The following is a 16,101-nucleotide window of genomic DNA, read 5'->3' as shown; positions in this document are numbered from 1 at the left end:
TTCAATAATACTTTGTTTTTCTAGTTCACATGTAAGAACTAGAACTACATTTCTTTCTTAAAGTATTCTGAAATTTAAACCTTATCATATACCTTCCCTACAATATCCCCATGAAGAATATTTCATTATATGCTAAGAAATAATAACCCTTTATGTGTGTGAGCAATGTACCCTGCAGTACTACAAGAAACTTACAAATTCATCACTTCCGCCAATCATCACAGCAACCCTGGGAGGTATGAAAGGGAAAATGTTTTGCCCACATTTTACAAATAAGGCAACTAAGGCTGAAAAAGGTCAAGTGACTTGCTAAGGGTTACTATAGAGCTAATAAGTGATGTATCCAGCTATAATCCAAGTCTTCCACTATTTGCACAAATGATATAGCATCTCAGGTAAAAATATGCAAAACAGAAGATATTACAAAGAAGAGGCATCTTCTGTCTCAGCAAACCTACAATAAAAATATTTCACTCTTGCTCAAAACCAGTACTGTAGAAAATGGATCATCCTGGACTCTCAGAGAAATTTATTCCTTTTTATTAATAATAACTGATAACTTAATGTCTTTTACCATTTTATTCCAAAGCAAATAGATGAAGTCTGGCGCGAAATGAGATGGATCATGGATGCTCTACAGTATGCAAGATATAAACAACCTGTTTCTGGCTTGCCCATCACTAAGCTGATAGACCCCTCAGATGAGCAGAACCTCAAGAAGATCAATTCTACATCATCACATATAGACTGTCTTCCATCACCATCCCCATCCCCAGAGATGCACAGAAGAAAGGCAGTGAGTGGTAAGCAAGGAGATCTTAAGTTCTGTTGTTTGGTCATCAGATTCTTGGTCCAATCTCTGCTGATGAGGTTGGTTGTGCTGAGGCACTGGTTCCAGCAAGTGGTAGGAAACACTGCTCAATGGTAAGAGTCTAAGAGAACAGAGGGAATAAAATCAGAACAGTGGAGGGATAGGAAACTAGGGCAATAACCTGAGATCAACTCCATTTAGGGACAGGAAAGATTCATTCCAGTTTTAGCCCATGCTTCCAAGATATAAAAGGACACAAAGCAGGGATATGGCTTCAGACATGCAGAATGGGGACCACTGTGGTACCAGGTGAGAGCCACACCAGCCATGGGAATCTGACCAAAACCAGGTAGGGGAGGAAAACAGACCTAACCTCTATTAAATAGGAGCTGACAAGAATCAGGCAGGAAGCAGATTACAGCCTGGGTAAGAGTTCAGGACAAACTTCCCATCCACACAGCACCAATGATCTGGGGTGGAAGATGAGGAAGAAAGAAACTTTGGATAAACTAGAATCCTGAAACTGAGTCCAAATAAGTAGCTGGGACCTCATCATAGGTACGATGACCTTACAGACAAGCTGGAGGAGATGCCTGGCAAGGCACAGCCACCCTTGGGAATTAAGTCTCACAGCAAAAACATGACTGGGTTAACACAAATTTCTACAAAATATCTATGCTTATAAGCAGAGAGAAAGCATACTAGGTAAAGGCAATATAATGCTCTTGCCTAGACATGTTGAGACTAATGCCATTTTTCTAGTCAATTAAAATAATGACCATTCAAAGCATCTTTCTTGATTCTATAGCTTATAAGAGTACCAATTTTTTAAGTTTTATACTATTTTTAATAAATAGTTTTGGTTTGTGAGCTTGTCCCATAGGGGGCAGCATGGTGTAGCAGAAAGATTTTGGGGCTTAGAAATCAGAGACCTGGATTCAAATCCCAGCTTTGTTCTACTAGCTGTATGAGCTTCAACAGATTACTACATCTGAGCCTCAGTTTCCATGTATGTAAAATGAGAATAATAATGTATACACCTTGAACAGTTACTTGTGAATAAGACAATCTATATCAGAGGTACATGGCATATAATAGACAATATATTGTAGATATCATATTTAATATTATTCTTACTATAGAAAATTTTAATGGTGAAATGAGCCTTTTCTATAAGTAAGTTTGTGTGTGCGCCTGTTTTAAAAACCCCAATGTGTAAAAATCAAAACTTGGCAAATGAAAGAACTTAGGAGATAGCTAATTTACGTTACCAAAGGAATCTATGATTTAACAAATAATTCAACAAAAGAATTATTTAAATAGAGTTTCTAGGGGGTATTTTTATAGACTCCCACTGAGCCAGGGACACAAATCAAACATCATCCCTGCCAGAAGTGAGGCTAATGAAAGAGACAGATACATTAACAAAAAATTACCTGGTAATTGCATATGTGCTATGGAGTCTAGTGGAGGCGTTAAACCTTAAACTCATAAGATCAAAGAGTGCTTCCTGGAGGAAGTGACAGAATCCAGTATTGAAGGATAAGCAGGAATTGGGCAGAAAAAGAAGAAAGAGAAGAACATTATAGGCAGAGGAAGAAGACTGTACAACTGCGTTGTAGTTTAGAGAACTGCAAGCAGTTTGGCTGAAACTCAGAATCTAAGGACAGTATTCATTTTTTATGTTAAAAAAAATTATTGGTTACCCACTATGTGCCAGTACTCTTCAAAGGAACATGGATATAGCGGTAAGTAAAGCAAAGTCTCTGTTCCCATAAGCTTATATTCTAGAAAGAGGGACAAACAATGAAAATATAAACAAACAAGATAATTTTGGATAGTAAAAATTTCAATACAAAAATAGCAAATAATAGCAATAATACAAAATAGCAGGTAGGCAAGGAGAGTGTTGAATTCACTAGGATGATCAGCAGAGACCTATCTGTGAAAATGCTGTTGGAACCAACCTCAGAAGTAAGAGCCAGTAATGCAACCTGGAGTTGGAATGTTCTAGGCAATTAAACAGCAAAAGGCCTTGGGATGGGTGAGGAATGGAAGGAAAACCAACATCCTTGACACACAGTGAACAAAAGGGTGAGTTGTAAAAGACAGGGGAGAGAGAGAGGTGGGCCAGAATGGGCAGGGTTCTGTGGGCCATGGTAAAAGGTTTGGATTTTATCCTACTTGTGACAGAAAGCTATTGAAAACTTTTAAACAAAGATTGATATGCTCTGAATTACTCTTTAAAATCAAGTCTGGCTGTTATATGAAGAGACCACAGGGGAAAAATACCAGAAGCAGGGAGACCAATTAGTAAGCTATTAACAAAAGAGATACCAAGTTTTCTGACATGGGTGCCTCAGGGTATCATGATGCCATTTACCAAAAAAAGGTAAGAAAGGAGGATAAACAAGCTTGGGTGGTTGGCCATGTTGAAATTGAGTTAGTTTTAGAACATTTCAACAAAAAGTAACATTCAGGAGAAAACAAGATGTAGAGAGTCTGGAACTTAAGAAAGAGAGCTGGGCTAACAATATAGATTTAAGAATTTGTTGACATGTGAATGATGTGTGAAGCTTCGAAAATGCTTGGGATTCCCTAGAAAGAGTAGATAGAATAAGAAGAGGAGAGTATGGAAGGATCACTGTGGAATGGGGCAGCGAGACCTCACAAACTAAGAAGGAACAACCAGAAAAAGAAGATTAAAAAAAAAACAAGAGAGTAGTGTCACAGAAATCAAGGTGTGTCAAATGATGGAGAAAGGTTAAATAAAATAACTGAAAAACTGTTGTTTCACTTTTTTTCGACAAGGAAATCATCAGTAATCTTGATGAGAGCAGTCTGTGAAAGGAAAGAGATAGAAGCTGAACAGAAGTAGATCAGGGAGTATATGAGAGGTGAAGAAGTGGGACCAGAAAGATTCACTCTTTTAAAATCTTGGCTGTGAAAGGGAAGGAGGAGGGAAGGTAGTTGCTGGAGAAGTGTAGGGTTGAAAGAGCATTTTTTAAGGCAGGAAAGCTATATATGCTATGATGTTCCACAGTTCATTTAATTCTACAAACAACTCTTCAATTCTATTTCCACCTTCACAGCCCTAGTCTGCCCTCTCAGCTCACAGAACTTTCCCAGTGTTTAATCTTCTCTTGGCCCCAGGGTCCTATGTGGATTCTTCCTTGGCTGTATGAGGGTGGCCTTCGCTATGCTATAGAAATGCCAAACTCTCATGTTGGCCTAAGGATGGGTTGCACACACTCCCTGCTGGGAGGATCTGGCCAATTACATTTGGATTTTATTATTAACTTAAAATGTGAGCGATCATCATTCTGTTTCTTAAAATATAACTCTCTCTTGGGTCCATTTATTTCTTTGAAGCCTAGATTCCACAGGCTACGAAACACAAAGATGTGGAGGGCAGCAAATGACAAATGGAATCCAGTGACAGGGAAGCACTGTTGAGAGCTGGGGAGAAACATTTAGTGTCCTATCCCCTCACAAAAGCAGAAGCCTTTCAGAACAATGACATCTGTCACTGCATACTCGGTCCTTTCCATTAGTGTGACCACTTTGAATTGTTTGGAAACCATTTATGAAGGGGAAAATATCCAATTTAGAGGAACATCCCCACTGGGTTACTCACAGGGCAAAGTTTGCAGCACAATTCCATTCTGTGTGGGTAGGGTTCACTAACTTCTAAGGGGCCTGCTGGAAATACAGAGCCTACTGCAAACCTAGCCTCTGGTGCCAGTCCAGGATTCTGTTTTAAGGCTATGGAGTACCATGGACTTGTTTGTGCATATCTGTTGGGGGTGGGGGAGGAGGGGAGTGGAACTCTTTAACTTATTTCCCATTTTTGTGTGGTTTTCAAAACACAAAGTAGAACTCCTCTGAGTCAATTAAAATTAAGCATCTCCCAAGGATCCAAGGGGGAAAGTTGGCTCCTAGAAAAGGCAGCTCAAGGCAGGGGGTGGAATGATTTGGTCCATCACATGGGTATTTTCTCTCCCACTCCTTTTCTGTGGGTATAGTGGTCACAGGCAGCAGCAATTTTTTTTTCCGATACTGCTGTTTCTCCTAGTGACGCATGGGGGAGGCTAAAGGGGAGGGGGGCGTTGTTTCAACCTTCAGATGCGTTTGAAGATTATCCTGATCTTCCATATGTAAATCTTCCTGATAACCTTTTCCCAGATGATATTAAGAACATTATGGCATAAACTAAACAGTTCAAAATATCAACAGGAATCTGGAGATATTATTTCTCTCGGGAAATTAGAAGGTGAACAAACCCCTGAGCCCTGATGAGGGATTCAGCAAAATTCTTCATTTATAAATTATTTAAATTCTATTCAAACACTGTGGAAATAGATTCACTAAACTAAACAGTTCAAAATATCAACAGGAATCTGGAGATATTATTTCTCTCGGGAAATTAGAAGGTGAACAAACCCCTGAGCCCTGATGAGAGATTCAGCAAAATTCTTCATTTATAAATTATTTAAATTCTATTCAAACACTGTGGAAATAGATTCACTGAAGCACATATATAGAGATATATACACATACAGTATATATAGATATATAGATATGGATAGTGATACATTAAAAATGTGAAGCTAGATTTTAGAGCAAATATGACTTATTATTCCTTTCTTTCTGTCCTGCCATGCCCCCTGCCTTTAAGAGAAAAGCAGTAACTTTAAATCAATTATTGTTTCCTGAAATGTCATCTACTCACAACGCCCTCAAAATCCACACCAACTCTTCTCTGCTGTTGTTGGCCTAACCCACAGAGACCAGGAGTTACAACATCCATTACAATGGCAAGAAAGTCAAGCTTCCTAAGCCAGCACTAATACTATGGGCAGAACTTTCATCAAACAGTTCCTGGGTCAACCAGAGGGGACACTCAAGGTGGTACCAGTGCCGGCCTGCCTAGTGGGCCCTCTGAGGGAAATTGAGGAGTACACCAGGTTTATTAAAATAACAACTGGGCAAGGTGCCTACAATGGTTAATGGAGCATATGGCCTGGATCTGGGAATGGAAGCTGCACTTTGCGTTCTTTTCCAGGAAGAGAGGGAGTAGCAGTGGCCTAAGTCCTTGGAAATTCTCCTCAGTGCCCTGGCTGGCATCCTGGAGATTTTCCCAGACTGTTCTGGGAGGGATATCCCACTCTAAGCAATAGGTTCCACTAAGTCTTCTAATAAATAATACAACCACCATGCAAGTCAAATATTTAGATTCCCACTAGAGAAGTGTTTCCCAAGTGTGGGTCCATGAACCAACAAGATAATATTTACCACTTCATACTAAAGCCCTTTTGCATCTCCTCCCTGGGTTACCACAGTTATAACTAGGTCTTCTCTTGATTTATCTCCTAATTTCCATGCTCTTGGGAGCTATAGTAAATAAGTTATATCATTTACCAATTCACTGTTAAGTATAAGTTAGAAAATGCAGTACTGGACTAGATCACCACCAACAGAAGATATCATATAAGAAACTATTGTTCTCCTTCATTATCAACAGCAATCTTACAGAAAAATCTTGAATCATATCTAATTACTGGTTTATATTTTAATGATCTTTATATGTTTTCGAGTTATTTTCTACTAAGAGTGAAAGGTATCTCAAAGAGTATTAATATCTTTTGTTTATAAGCCACTTAAAGTATTTTTAACAAACTAATTTAATCCTCATAGTACCTATAGAAAATAAAAAATATCATTGCCTATGTGCTACAGATGAAGAAAGGTACAGAGAGGCTAAGTGATTTGCTCAAGATCATATACACAGTAAGTAGCAAGACAGGACTTCAGCCCAGGTTTGTCTAACAAGTGTTCTTTCTGCTACTGACTCTTAAGTCAAATATCACCAAAGATAAAGCAAAATGATTTGGGTGATTATTTTCAGGAATTTCTATGCTAGATTAAGTAAATTAGATCCTTTCAGGATGTTTTCAGTATTGTTTTTAAGAAACAGTCAGATCTCACTACTCTATATGCTCCCAGATTTCAATATTTGTTTCAATTTCAATTCCACTTAACATGCTTTACTAAGAGCCTTCTATGTACCAGTTACAGCACAATGTGCTAAGAACAATGATTAAGACACCGTCTAGCTGGGAGGTTCTCGTGGTCTGCTCATGTTTCCATGTTCAGAGTAGATGATCGGAAAAATACAGAAGATTCTACACATCCCTTTGCTTGACTTGTTCCTTAGTCCGGCAGTCCCCAACCCCTGGGCCACAGTCCAGTACTGGTCCGTGGCCTGTTAAGAATCCGGCCACACATCACCTCCTGAGCTCTGCCTCTCCCCTACCCCCCACCACCACCCCCCACCCCAGGACTGTGGAAGAATTGTCTTCCATGAAACCAGTCCCTGATGCCAAAAAGGTTGGGGACTGCTGCCTTAGTCCATTCCTTCAATGACTGATTTATTCAGTATTTACTAAGCAGAGATGAGTAAGACATAGTGCACGCTCTCGAGAGTTCACAGTCCAGTGAGGAAGACAAATATGAAAATGGATAATTTATAATAAAATTTGATACATGCAATAACACAGATATAAATAAAATGCTATAAGAGCCAAAAGAACTGAGCAACTAACTCTCCCTGGGGAAACCAGCACAGACTCTACCAGAGAGACTGGGTCTCAAACTATGATGCTTCATTGAAATATTAAAATGTTAGATCCTTTAAGGACATCTTCATATATTCCTTAGTCCTCTCCAAACAATAAATGCTCACTATTTGTATGCTGACAGAGCAAAGTACAAACTGCTTTTGCAATGTGCTTGACCTGACTATGGACTGAAAAGAGGAAGAAAGTATCACAAACTCCTCAGTGGTTGCTTCCAGTTATAGTCATTTTTACTATCCTTCCTCTAGTGGGTTAATGGTGGCCTCTAAAAATATATGTCAATGTCCTAACCCTCATAACCTGTGAATGTGACCTTATTTGAAAAAAAGGGTCATTGTAGATATAATTAAGGATCTTAAGATGAGATCATCCTGGATTATATGAGTGGGCCCTAAATCCAATGACTAGTCTCCTTATAAGAGACAGAAGAGGAGAAGACACAGACACAGAAGAGAGGCCATGGGAAGACAGAAGCAGAGATTAGAATGAGGCACTCACAAGGTGGCTGAAAGCCACCAGAAGCTGGAAGAGGCAAGAAAGTATTCTCCCCCTAGAACCTCCAGAGTGTGGCCCTATTGACACCTTGATTTCAGACTCTGGCTTCCAGAGCTGTGAAAGGATAAATTTCTGTTGTTTTAAATTGCCCGGTGTGTGGTAATTTGTTAGAGCAGCCACAGGAAACTAATGCAAGATCTAACATGTTTCCCTAGCAGAAGCAATGTCAAGAAGCCCTTCATAAGAGCTTAACTAATATAACTGTGTGGGTACCACAAAAAGTGAATTAGATGAACCAGGTCCCAGCCCTCAGGAAGTTTCCATGGAAAGGCTTATGGAAATGCTAGGTGGATGGCAATATAGCAGATCTTTGGACTAAGACAAATTTGCATTTGGCTGCCTTTTCTGCCACTTATTAACTATATGAATTGGAAAATTTAATAAGGCTAAGCTTCAGTTTTCTCACCTGCAAAATAGGAATTGTTAAGTATTAAATGAAACAAATCACTTAGAGCAGTTAGCATTATGGCTGGATCACAGTAATCACTAAGTAAATATCAAATATTATTATTGCATGTACTTGTTTAGATAAACAAGTACATGCAAACAGCTGAATAGACAACACTGATCAGATAAATGGAGAAGGAAGTTAAACTAAAGTCAATTATGAATTCTTTTCATGGGTCCTATTTCAAGCCCAATTTCAAATCTCCAGTTAACTTCCCTTCTTCATCACTCCTAAGGAACCTATCCTTGCCATCGTCGAAGACAACCAACAATCTTGAGATCCTCTAACCTGTAGTGCCCTGTTTTTCTCATTAAAGATGGGAAAAATGTATTGTCTAAAACTTTTAAAGTATCAGTCATTCAGCCCAAGTCTTTACCCATTTCTTTCCTTTTAGCCTGAAAATCTTTTTGTATTTGTCTTCTTCCCTAACCACTTGTCTCTGAGGACAAGTCTTTCCATCTTTCTCACTAAGGACTGATGCCAGCACCGGTACTTACAATTAATTACCCCTCCTTGTTATATTCATCAATCTCACCACTCATATCTTTAACCATTCCCTCTCCAATAATTCCTTCTTCTCTATACCAATAAAAATCTTCCTTCAACCTTGCTACCCGACCAGACTCCCATTTCATCTTCCGGATGTTTTGGCCATCCCCTATGCTCAACCTATCCCATATTAAATTTGCTGTCCCTTCTTCTGCCCAAACCAAATAAGGGTTGCAATTTAACTTTTCTGGTTTAATTTCCTGTCTTCCCAGGAACCACAGCTTGAAACCTATTAATAACTTTGGGGCCTGTGCACTCGCTTCTCCCAATTGTCTGGAACACTCTTCCCTGCAACTCTTACTGGTTCCTTCTGATCACTGAGGTCTCACCTAGATTCCCTGTTCTGCAGAGATGCCTTCTCTTGGCCACCTTATTGAAAGAATTTTCCCCCTAAGTCTCTAGCTAAAATCCAATTTCATTTTCTTCATAGAACTTTGTACTATCAGAAATTAATCTTAGGCATTTTCTCACTTCTTTGTCTAATCCATCCTCTATGAGCTGCTTGAAAGCAGAGACTTTGCCTAGCACAGAACACCTGCTCAATAAATATCTTTGAATTAATGACTTTGCTGAATTTCTACTTTCCTCCACACAACCCCAGCTCTTGCTTACCCTCACAGTCTGAACAAGATAAATACTTAGAGGAAACAAAGCATGGACCACAGCTTCCTAGCTAGCCTCCCTGATATCTCTTCCTCATCAAGTTCATCTTATATCCAGCCTGCTACCTTACTATTTAGGATACTAAATCACAGGTCTCATCTTGTCAATTCTTCAAAATTCTTTAATAACTACCCACTGGCTATAAAATTAGGTACAGACTCCTTATCTAGACATTCAACACACTCCTCTGGTTATACTCTACCTTTTTAAAAAATTAAATGCTCTTTTTAAAAAACATTTATTTTGAAATAATTATAGACACAGGAAAAAAATGTATACAAAGTCCCATGTACCCTTTCCTCAGCCCCCTACTAATGTTACCATTTTATATAATCCTTGTGCAATATCAAAACCAAGAAGTTGGTACAATCCATAGAGCTTATCCAGATTTCTCCAGTTATACATAAACTCATCTGTGTGTATGTGCGTGTGTGTGTGTACACACACACGCACATATGCACATACATGGGCTTGCATATACAAATCTATGCAATTTTATCATGCGTAGCCTTGGGTAACTACCACCATAAACAAGACACTCAAGTGTAACATCACCACAAAACTCCTGTTACCCTTTTATAGTATTACCCATCGCCCCATCCCTATCCCTGGCAATTAATAATCTGTTCTTCATCTCTAAAGTTATGTTATTTCACAAATGTTACATACATGGTATTCTTTCTTTTTATTGATGAGCTGTATTTCGTGGTATGAAATACAGTGTGTTTAACCATTCACCCTCTGATGGACATTTAGGTAGTTTCTATTAATAGTTTGAGGTTATTACCAATAAAGTTGATATGAATATTCATGTACAGGTCCTTGTATGAAAATAAGCCCTAATTTTTCTGGGATAAATTCCCAAGGGTGCAATTACTGGCATCCTTCATTTGTAGCTTCATTTTACCAAAATTCCATTTCTATTCCCCATATTCTAGTCAAACAGGACTACTTGTACTGTTTCCTCTTCCTATCTGGTTTACAATCCTCTTATTGTTTGCATATTATTAAAAGATGCCTCAAGTCACTTTTTGAAAGTGGATGAAGAAATAAATTAATACAGAGAATAGTGATGAACAAATGGAGGTAAAAAATAAATAAGAAATGATTGAGTATTTCACCAATCCTGTCCCAATAAAATGTAATCCTCCTTTCCTATATACTTGCATCTTATTTGCTAAACTTCTGTTATAAAACCTATGTTCTGTCACACTCTTATGGATGCATATTTGCTTTATACCTCCATTAAAATAGTAAACTCCGTAGAGACAGATATAATTTCTTATTAGTTTTATATCCACTCAATTACCAAGTACAGTGCTTCTGTCAGAGCAGGAACTCAAGCAATACAGAATCTTCATTGTGAATGAATGGATGAATTAAATATCTCTGCTCTAAAAGGGCTCATGGTCTAACCAGGAAACCATAATGTTATATTTACATAAGAAAGATAACTAATCTAGATACAAATCTATACAGGCTAAGTGCCAAAGCACAATGAGTGTTACAGCAGTACAGAGAAGTGAGCAATCCCTTTTGGGACAGTTGGGGGATGCTTCCTAAAGGAGATTATGTTTGAGGAAAACATTGAACAGACAAGAAGAAATCAAAAAAGCAGGAGAGGGAATCCTTTTTTGGTAGCCATTATTTAAAGAACAATATATAAATTGATCTCATCCTTTGTAACTGCTGGATAATATTCCACAATACAGATGTGCCATGATTTATTTAACCATTCTCCTACTCATGAACATTTAGGTTTGTATCACTTAGGATTAAGTTTAGATTCATGTTATAGAAAACCCAAATAAGAATCGTAAACACAAGATATTTTCTTTCTTTCTTGTGAGAAAGAAGCTCAGAGGTAGACAATTCAGGGTTGCTATGTGAACTTTATGGTCTTTAGACACCAAGCTCTGTTTTTCAACACCACCATCCTAGCACGTGGCTTCTATTTCCAAGGTTGTTTCATGACCCTATCCAACACATCCTGTTACAGGCAGATGGAAGAAAAGAAGAACAATGAAATGGCCCATCTCCCAGCTAAGCCACCTCCCTTTATGCAGACTTCCAGAAGTTTGATACAATACTTCCAGTTCCATCTCAGTGGCCAGAACTTAATTATATGGCCATGCCTAGCTGCAAGGGAAGCTGGAAAAAAAAGTAGTCTTTCATACGAGTGTATCGCTGTCCCAAACAAAATTAATGTTTTGTAACTAAAAAAAGGATAATGGACATTGGGTAACAACCAGCAGAGAGAAGGCAAAATTGACATCTTGCCGGGCCAATTATGAGCAAGTATGCATGTCATCCCTGCTCATCCAGTCAGGGGAAAAAAAAAAAAAAAGTGATATACACCCTGACCCTAAAATAAACAAGACAAAAAAGCATTCCATCTAGCTCTAGTCCCTAAAATAGAAAAAACCATGATACTGACTCCCTACCAAAACAAACTTTATGCCTGAATTTTTTTTTAATCAGCAATCTAGTCCTTCAGAATATGGACTCCCTTGAAAAATTCAGCAAGTAAATTATTCTCCATTTCTTAATGCTTCTGTGCCTCTATGTCTCCCTTTCACAGCACTCTCAACCACAAGATAATTTCTAGTTTTTCACTGTATAAATCCTACTGCAGTAAACAACTTGTAAATGCCTCCATGTATAAATGCCAACAATTTCTCAAATATAGATACCTTTCTCAAACATAAAGACCTGCCGGGACAAGTGATATGAACATTTTTAATATAATCTACTAAATTGCTGTCCAAAGAACTGTACCAATTTATACTCCCACCATCATTATGTGGGAGTCTCTGATTTCCCACACGTCACCAACACATGAGATTATCACTCTTTTGTGTTTTCTAAATTTGATGGGCAAAAAATGCCTCACTGAAGTTTTAACTCCCATTTCCTAATTACTGTCTAGGTTGAACATAATAATGTTTATTGGTCATTTGAATTAGTAATTCTTTAAAGCATTGGTTCTTACCTTTTGCCCATTTGCATTGTCTCCTTACTGATTTCTAGAAATTCTTTATATATCCTGGATATTAATCTTTAGTTATACATGTCATTATTATTTTTTCCAATCTATCACTTACCTTTTTACTTTGTTTATGATATCATTTGTTTTATAAACTATTAAACTTTTTTTTTTTTTTGAGACAGAGTCTGGCTCTATTGCCCTGGCTAGAGTGCCGTGGCGTCAGCCTAGCTCACAGCAACCTCAAACTCCTGGGCTCAAGTGATCCTCCTGCCTCAGCCTCCCAAGTAGCTGGGACTACAGGCATGCACCACCATGCCCGGCTGATTTTTTTTCTATATATATATTTTTAGTTGTCCAGATAATTTCTTTCTATTTTTAGTAGAGACGGGGGTCTCGCTCTTGCTCAGACTGGTCTCGAACTCCTGACCTTGAGCGAACCACCTGCCTCGGCCTCCCAGAATGCTAGGATTACAGGCGTAAGCCACCGCGCCCAGCCAATAAACTATTAAACTTTTATGTAGCTAAATATATCAGTCACTTTTATGACTTCTGGGGTTTTGTCTTGCTTAAAAAGACCTTCCCACCCAAAAATTACAAACATATTGTCTTCTAATACTTTTAAGTTTGCTTGTTATATTTTACCCAAATGGGATTAATTTTTATATATGGTATGAGGTAGGACTTTCTCTAATTGCTTTGCTAAAAGGATAGCCAATTATCCCACTATATATTGAATAATCTATTCATTCCTCTACTTTGAAATGTTATCTTTACCATATGTTAAATTATCACAGAGAATTAAAACTGTTTCTAGACTTTATTTTTCTATTCTATACCTCCATCTGTCCATTTCTACGCCAATACTACAAAGTTTCAATAACTAAAGCTCTATAGTATTCTGTGATATCTGCTAATCAGGCTCCTCCCTATTGTATCCTTAAAAAAAAAAAGTTGACTACTCTCATTAATTTTCTCTTCCAGATTAATTTCAAAATTAATTTATCAAATTCCATTTAAAAATTCTGTTAAGATTTTTTTATTGGGATTATCTCAGTTTTACAGATTAGCAATTAGTTGTTCTTTTTAAGAGAATTTGCATGTTTTCAAAATTAACATGTATTTACCAAGTACCTGCTATGGGCTAAATTCTGTGGGAAAGTCGAAGGATTTTAGACAGTCCTTGCCCTACAGAAATGCACAACCTGATTGGGGAAAAAATATATATATAAACAACTAGTGCATTGAATGACAAGTATCTATAGAATTAAACTTGTAGCTCTCCCATGGTCGTTACAGTGTGCACTGTGAGGCTTATTTCTGCCTCTAACTTTACTTCTGTTTCTGTATTTTCTTTTAAACACCTGGTGCTGTGGTTAAGTGTTTAGATACACGATTTTTCAGCCACCATAAGTAAGAAGTTCTATTATCATCCCCATTTTACAGATAAGTTAACTGAAGCACAAAAAAAGTTAAGTAACATTCCCAAGATCACAGAGCAAGTAGGTGGAAGGCAGCTAGGATCTGAAACCAGATTGACCGACTTTGGCCACCAGACTGTCTTCTCTTCTTCCTTCACCCTTTTAAGTTCCTGCTACTTTGTCAAATGCAAAAATCATCTCCAAAATAAGAACAGAGAATGAATGAATAACATCCAGCTTTGTTTCCTGTTTCATCCTCTCTACAGACACCCAGCAAATAATAAAAGCATGCATGGGGAACGAGGAAATGTTCCCCACTGCTGTCAGGGTTGGACCTGTCAGAGTTCCTCTCTCTCCTTTCCCTTAAACTAAGATCAGAGCAACTATATAATTTGTGGAGCCCCGTGCAAAATGAAAACGTGAGGCCTCTTGTTCAAAATTATTAAGAATTTCAAGCAATGACAGCAGAGCATTAAACGGAAGTGCGGGGCCCTTCTGAGCGCGCGGGGAGGTGCCTAATGTACCCACCCTACAACCGTGAAGCAGGCTCTAGCTAAGTGTTTATATTCTTCCTAACATCCGTTTCTGAATTTTCAGATTCACAGCCCTGCTCTGATGAAGAAGCCTGCTCGGAAGTCTTCCTCCCCACTGACAGCGACTATGACTCCAGTGACGCCCTGAGTCCCCGAGACCTGGACCTAGTATACCTGTCATCGCACGACATTGCGCAGCAGGCCTTAAGCGGCCTAAGCGGCAGCGCCCCCGACGTCCTCCAGGTGCACGACATGAAGAGCCCTGCGGGGCAGAGCCAGGATCCCCAGGGCCTGGTCCAGGGCCCAGATCCCGACCATGCGTGTGCCGACTTCCTCCACAGCCTGACTCTCACGAGCTTTGCTCCGAAGAACCACGCCAAGATGGCGCCAGGCGCGCGGCCGCCGCTGGGCTTCCTGGGAAAGCGGAAGCCAGGCAAGCGCCAGCACTACGGGGGCTTCAGCCGCCACCATCGCTGGCTGCGCATGCACAGCGAGACGCAGTCACTGTCGCTCTCTGAGGGCATTTACACCCAGCACCTGTCCGGGGCCTGCGGATTGGCCCAGGAAGCAGGGGAGGCCGAGCAGCCGGGACCTGCACTCCATGGGCCCCGAGGCCTGGCCCTGGCCCATGCCGCCAGCCTCCCTGAGGAGCAGAAGAGCAGCAGTCATGACGCCAGGCCTTCAGTCCACCGCATCTACGTGGAGCCCTACCCCGCGGCCCTGGTGGCCCAGGACACGAAGCCGTGGGCCGGCTTGAGCCCACCCCCTGGAGGCCGCTCTGGCCTGCCCAGCCCCACAAGCCCAGAGATGAGCCGGGAGGGCCCCAGCACCTCCCCGGTGTCAGAAATACTCAGCAGCATGCTTTAGGAAGGCCCACCCTGGCTGTCCACTGTTCCACCCCTCCTCCTTGCATTTTACATCACCCTACCCCCAGCCTGCCCCACTACATCCCTACCCATTTTCAAACGTTTTGAATGTTACAAATCCAAAGGTTACAAATTTAAGACCCTCTTTTTTAGAGTAAAGTGGGGATGGAGATCAGAGTTGCCAGTGTTATTCCCAGATCAGCCTAGAAAGGGCATGGAGGAGCTTTTGTGTCAACATGGAGTCCGAGACACAACGATTCAAACTTGCCACCCTGTTGGTGACACCTGCAGCTGAGGTAGGCCAGGTCAAAGAGATACCCTCTGTTCTGCAGCCGAGTCTGTAATCTGACCCCGGGTTTAAGGCTCTTTCATGAATTTGATTGATAAGGAGGAGTTCTATAGATGAAAATAAGATTAACATACTTTTTCCTCCATTCTAAACCTTTAGAAGAGTTTGAGGGAAAAAGACCCAGGTTGTGTCTCTAGGGCATGGAGTCAAGTGGACTTGTCCTGGGTTCCCTTGTCAGCTTAACCAGGTTATTCCAAATACAAGGTTCTCGGGAATCACCAAGTCCAATTTATCCATCAACACTTATCTGATTAAGTAGGCCTTGGACAGACCTTTTCTTTG

At 39.8% G+C, this 16,101-nt stretch overlaps 1 protein-coding gene across 1 annotated transcript in view; it reads left to right on the top strand.

Annotated features, from left to right (window-relative positions):
- ANKFN1 (ankyrin-repeat and fibronectin type III domain containing 1) overlaps nucleotides 1–15,471 on the top strand; it is a 68,180-nt gene extending 52,709 nt beyond the window's left edge. Inside the window, exons 12-13 of the mRNA XM_012665675.1 lie at nucleotides 590–803; nucleotides 14,669–15,471. Of these exons, the coding sequence (XP_012521129.1) occupies nucleotides 590–803; nucleotides 14,669–15,471 (1,017 nt within the window). The remainder of the gene's footprint in view (nucleotides 1–589; nucleotides 804–14,668) is intronic.
- Nucleotides 15,472–16,101: the final 630 nt, after the last annotated feature.

The sequence above is a fragment of the Propithecus coquereli genome, unplaced genomic scaffold (genome assembly GCF_000956105.1).
Source record: "Propithecus coquereli isolate 6110/MARCELLA unplaced genomic scaffold, Pcoq_1.0 Scaffold121, whole genome shotgun sequence".
Classification (NCBI taxonomy): Eukaryota; Metazoa; Chordata; class Mammalia; order Primates; family Indriidae; genus Propithecus; species Propithecus coquereli.
The sequence above is the reverse complement of the archived record's forward strand: the minus strand, read 5'-3'. Positions and strand labels throughout refer to the sequence as shown.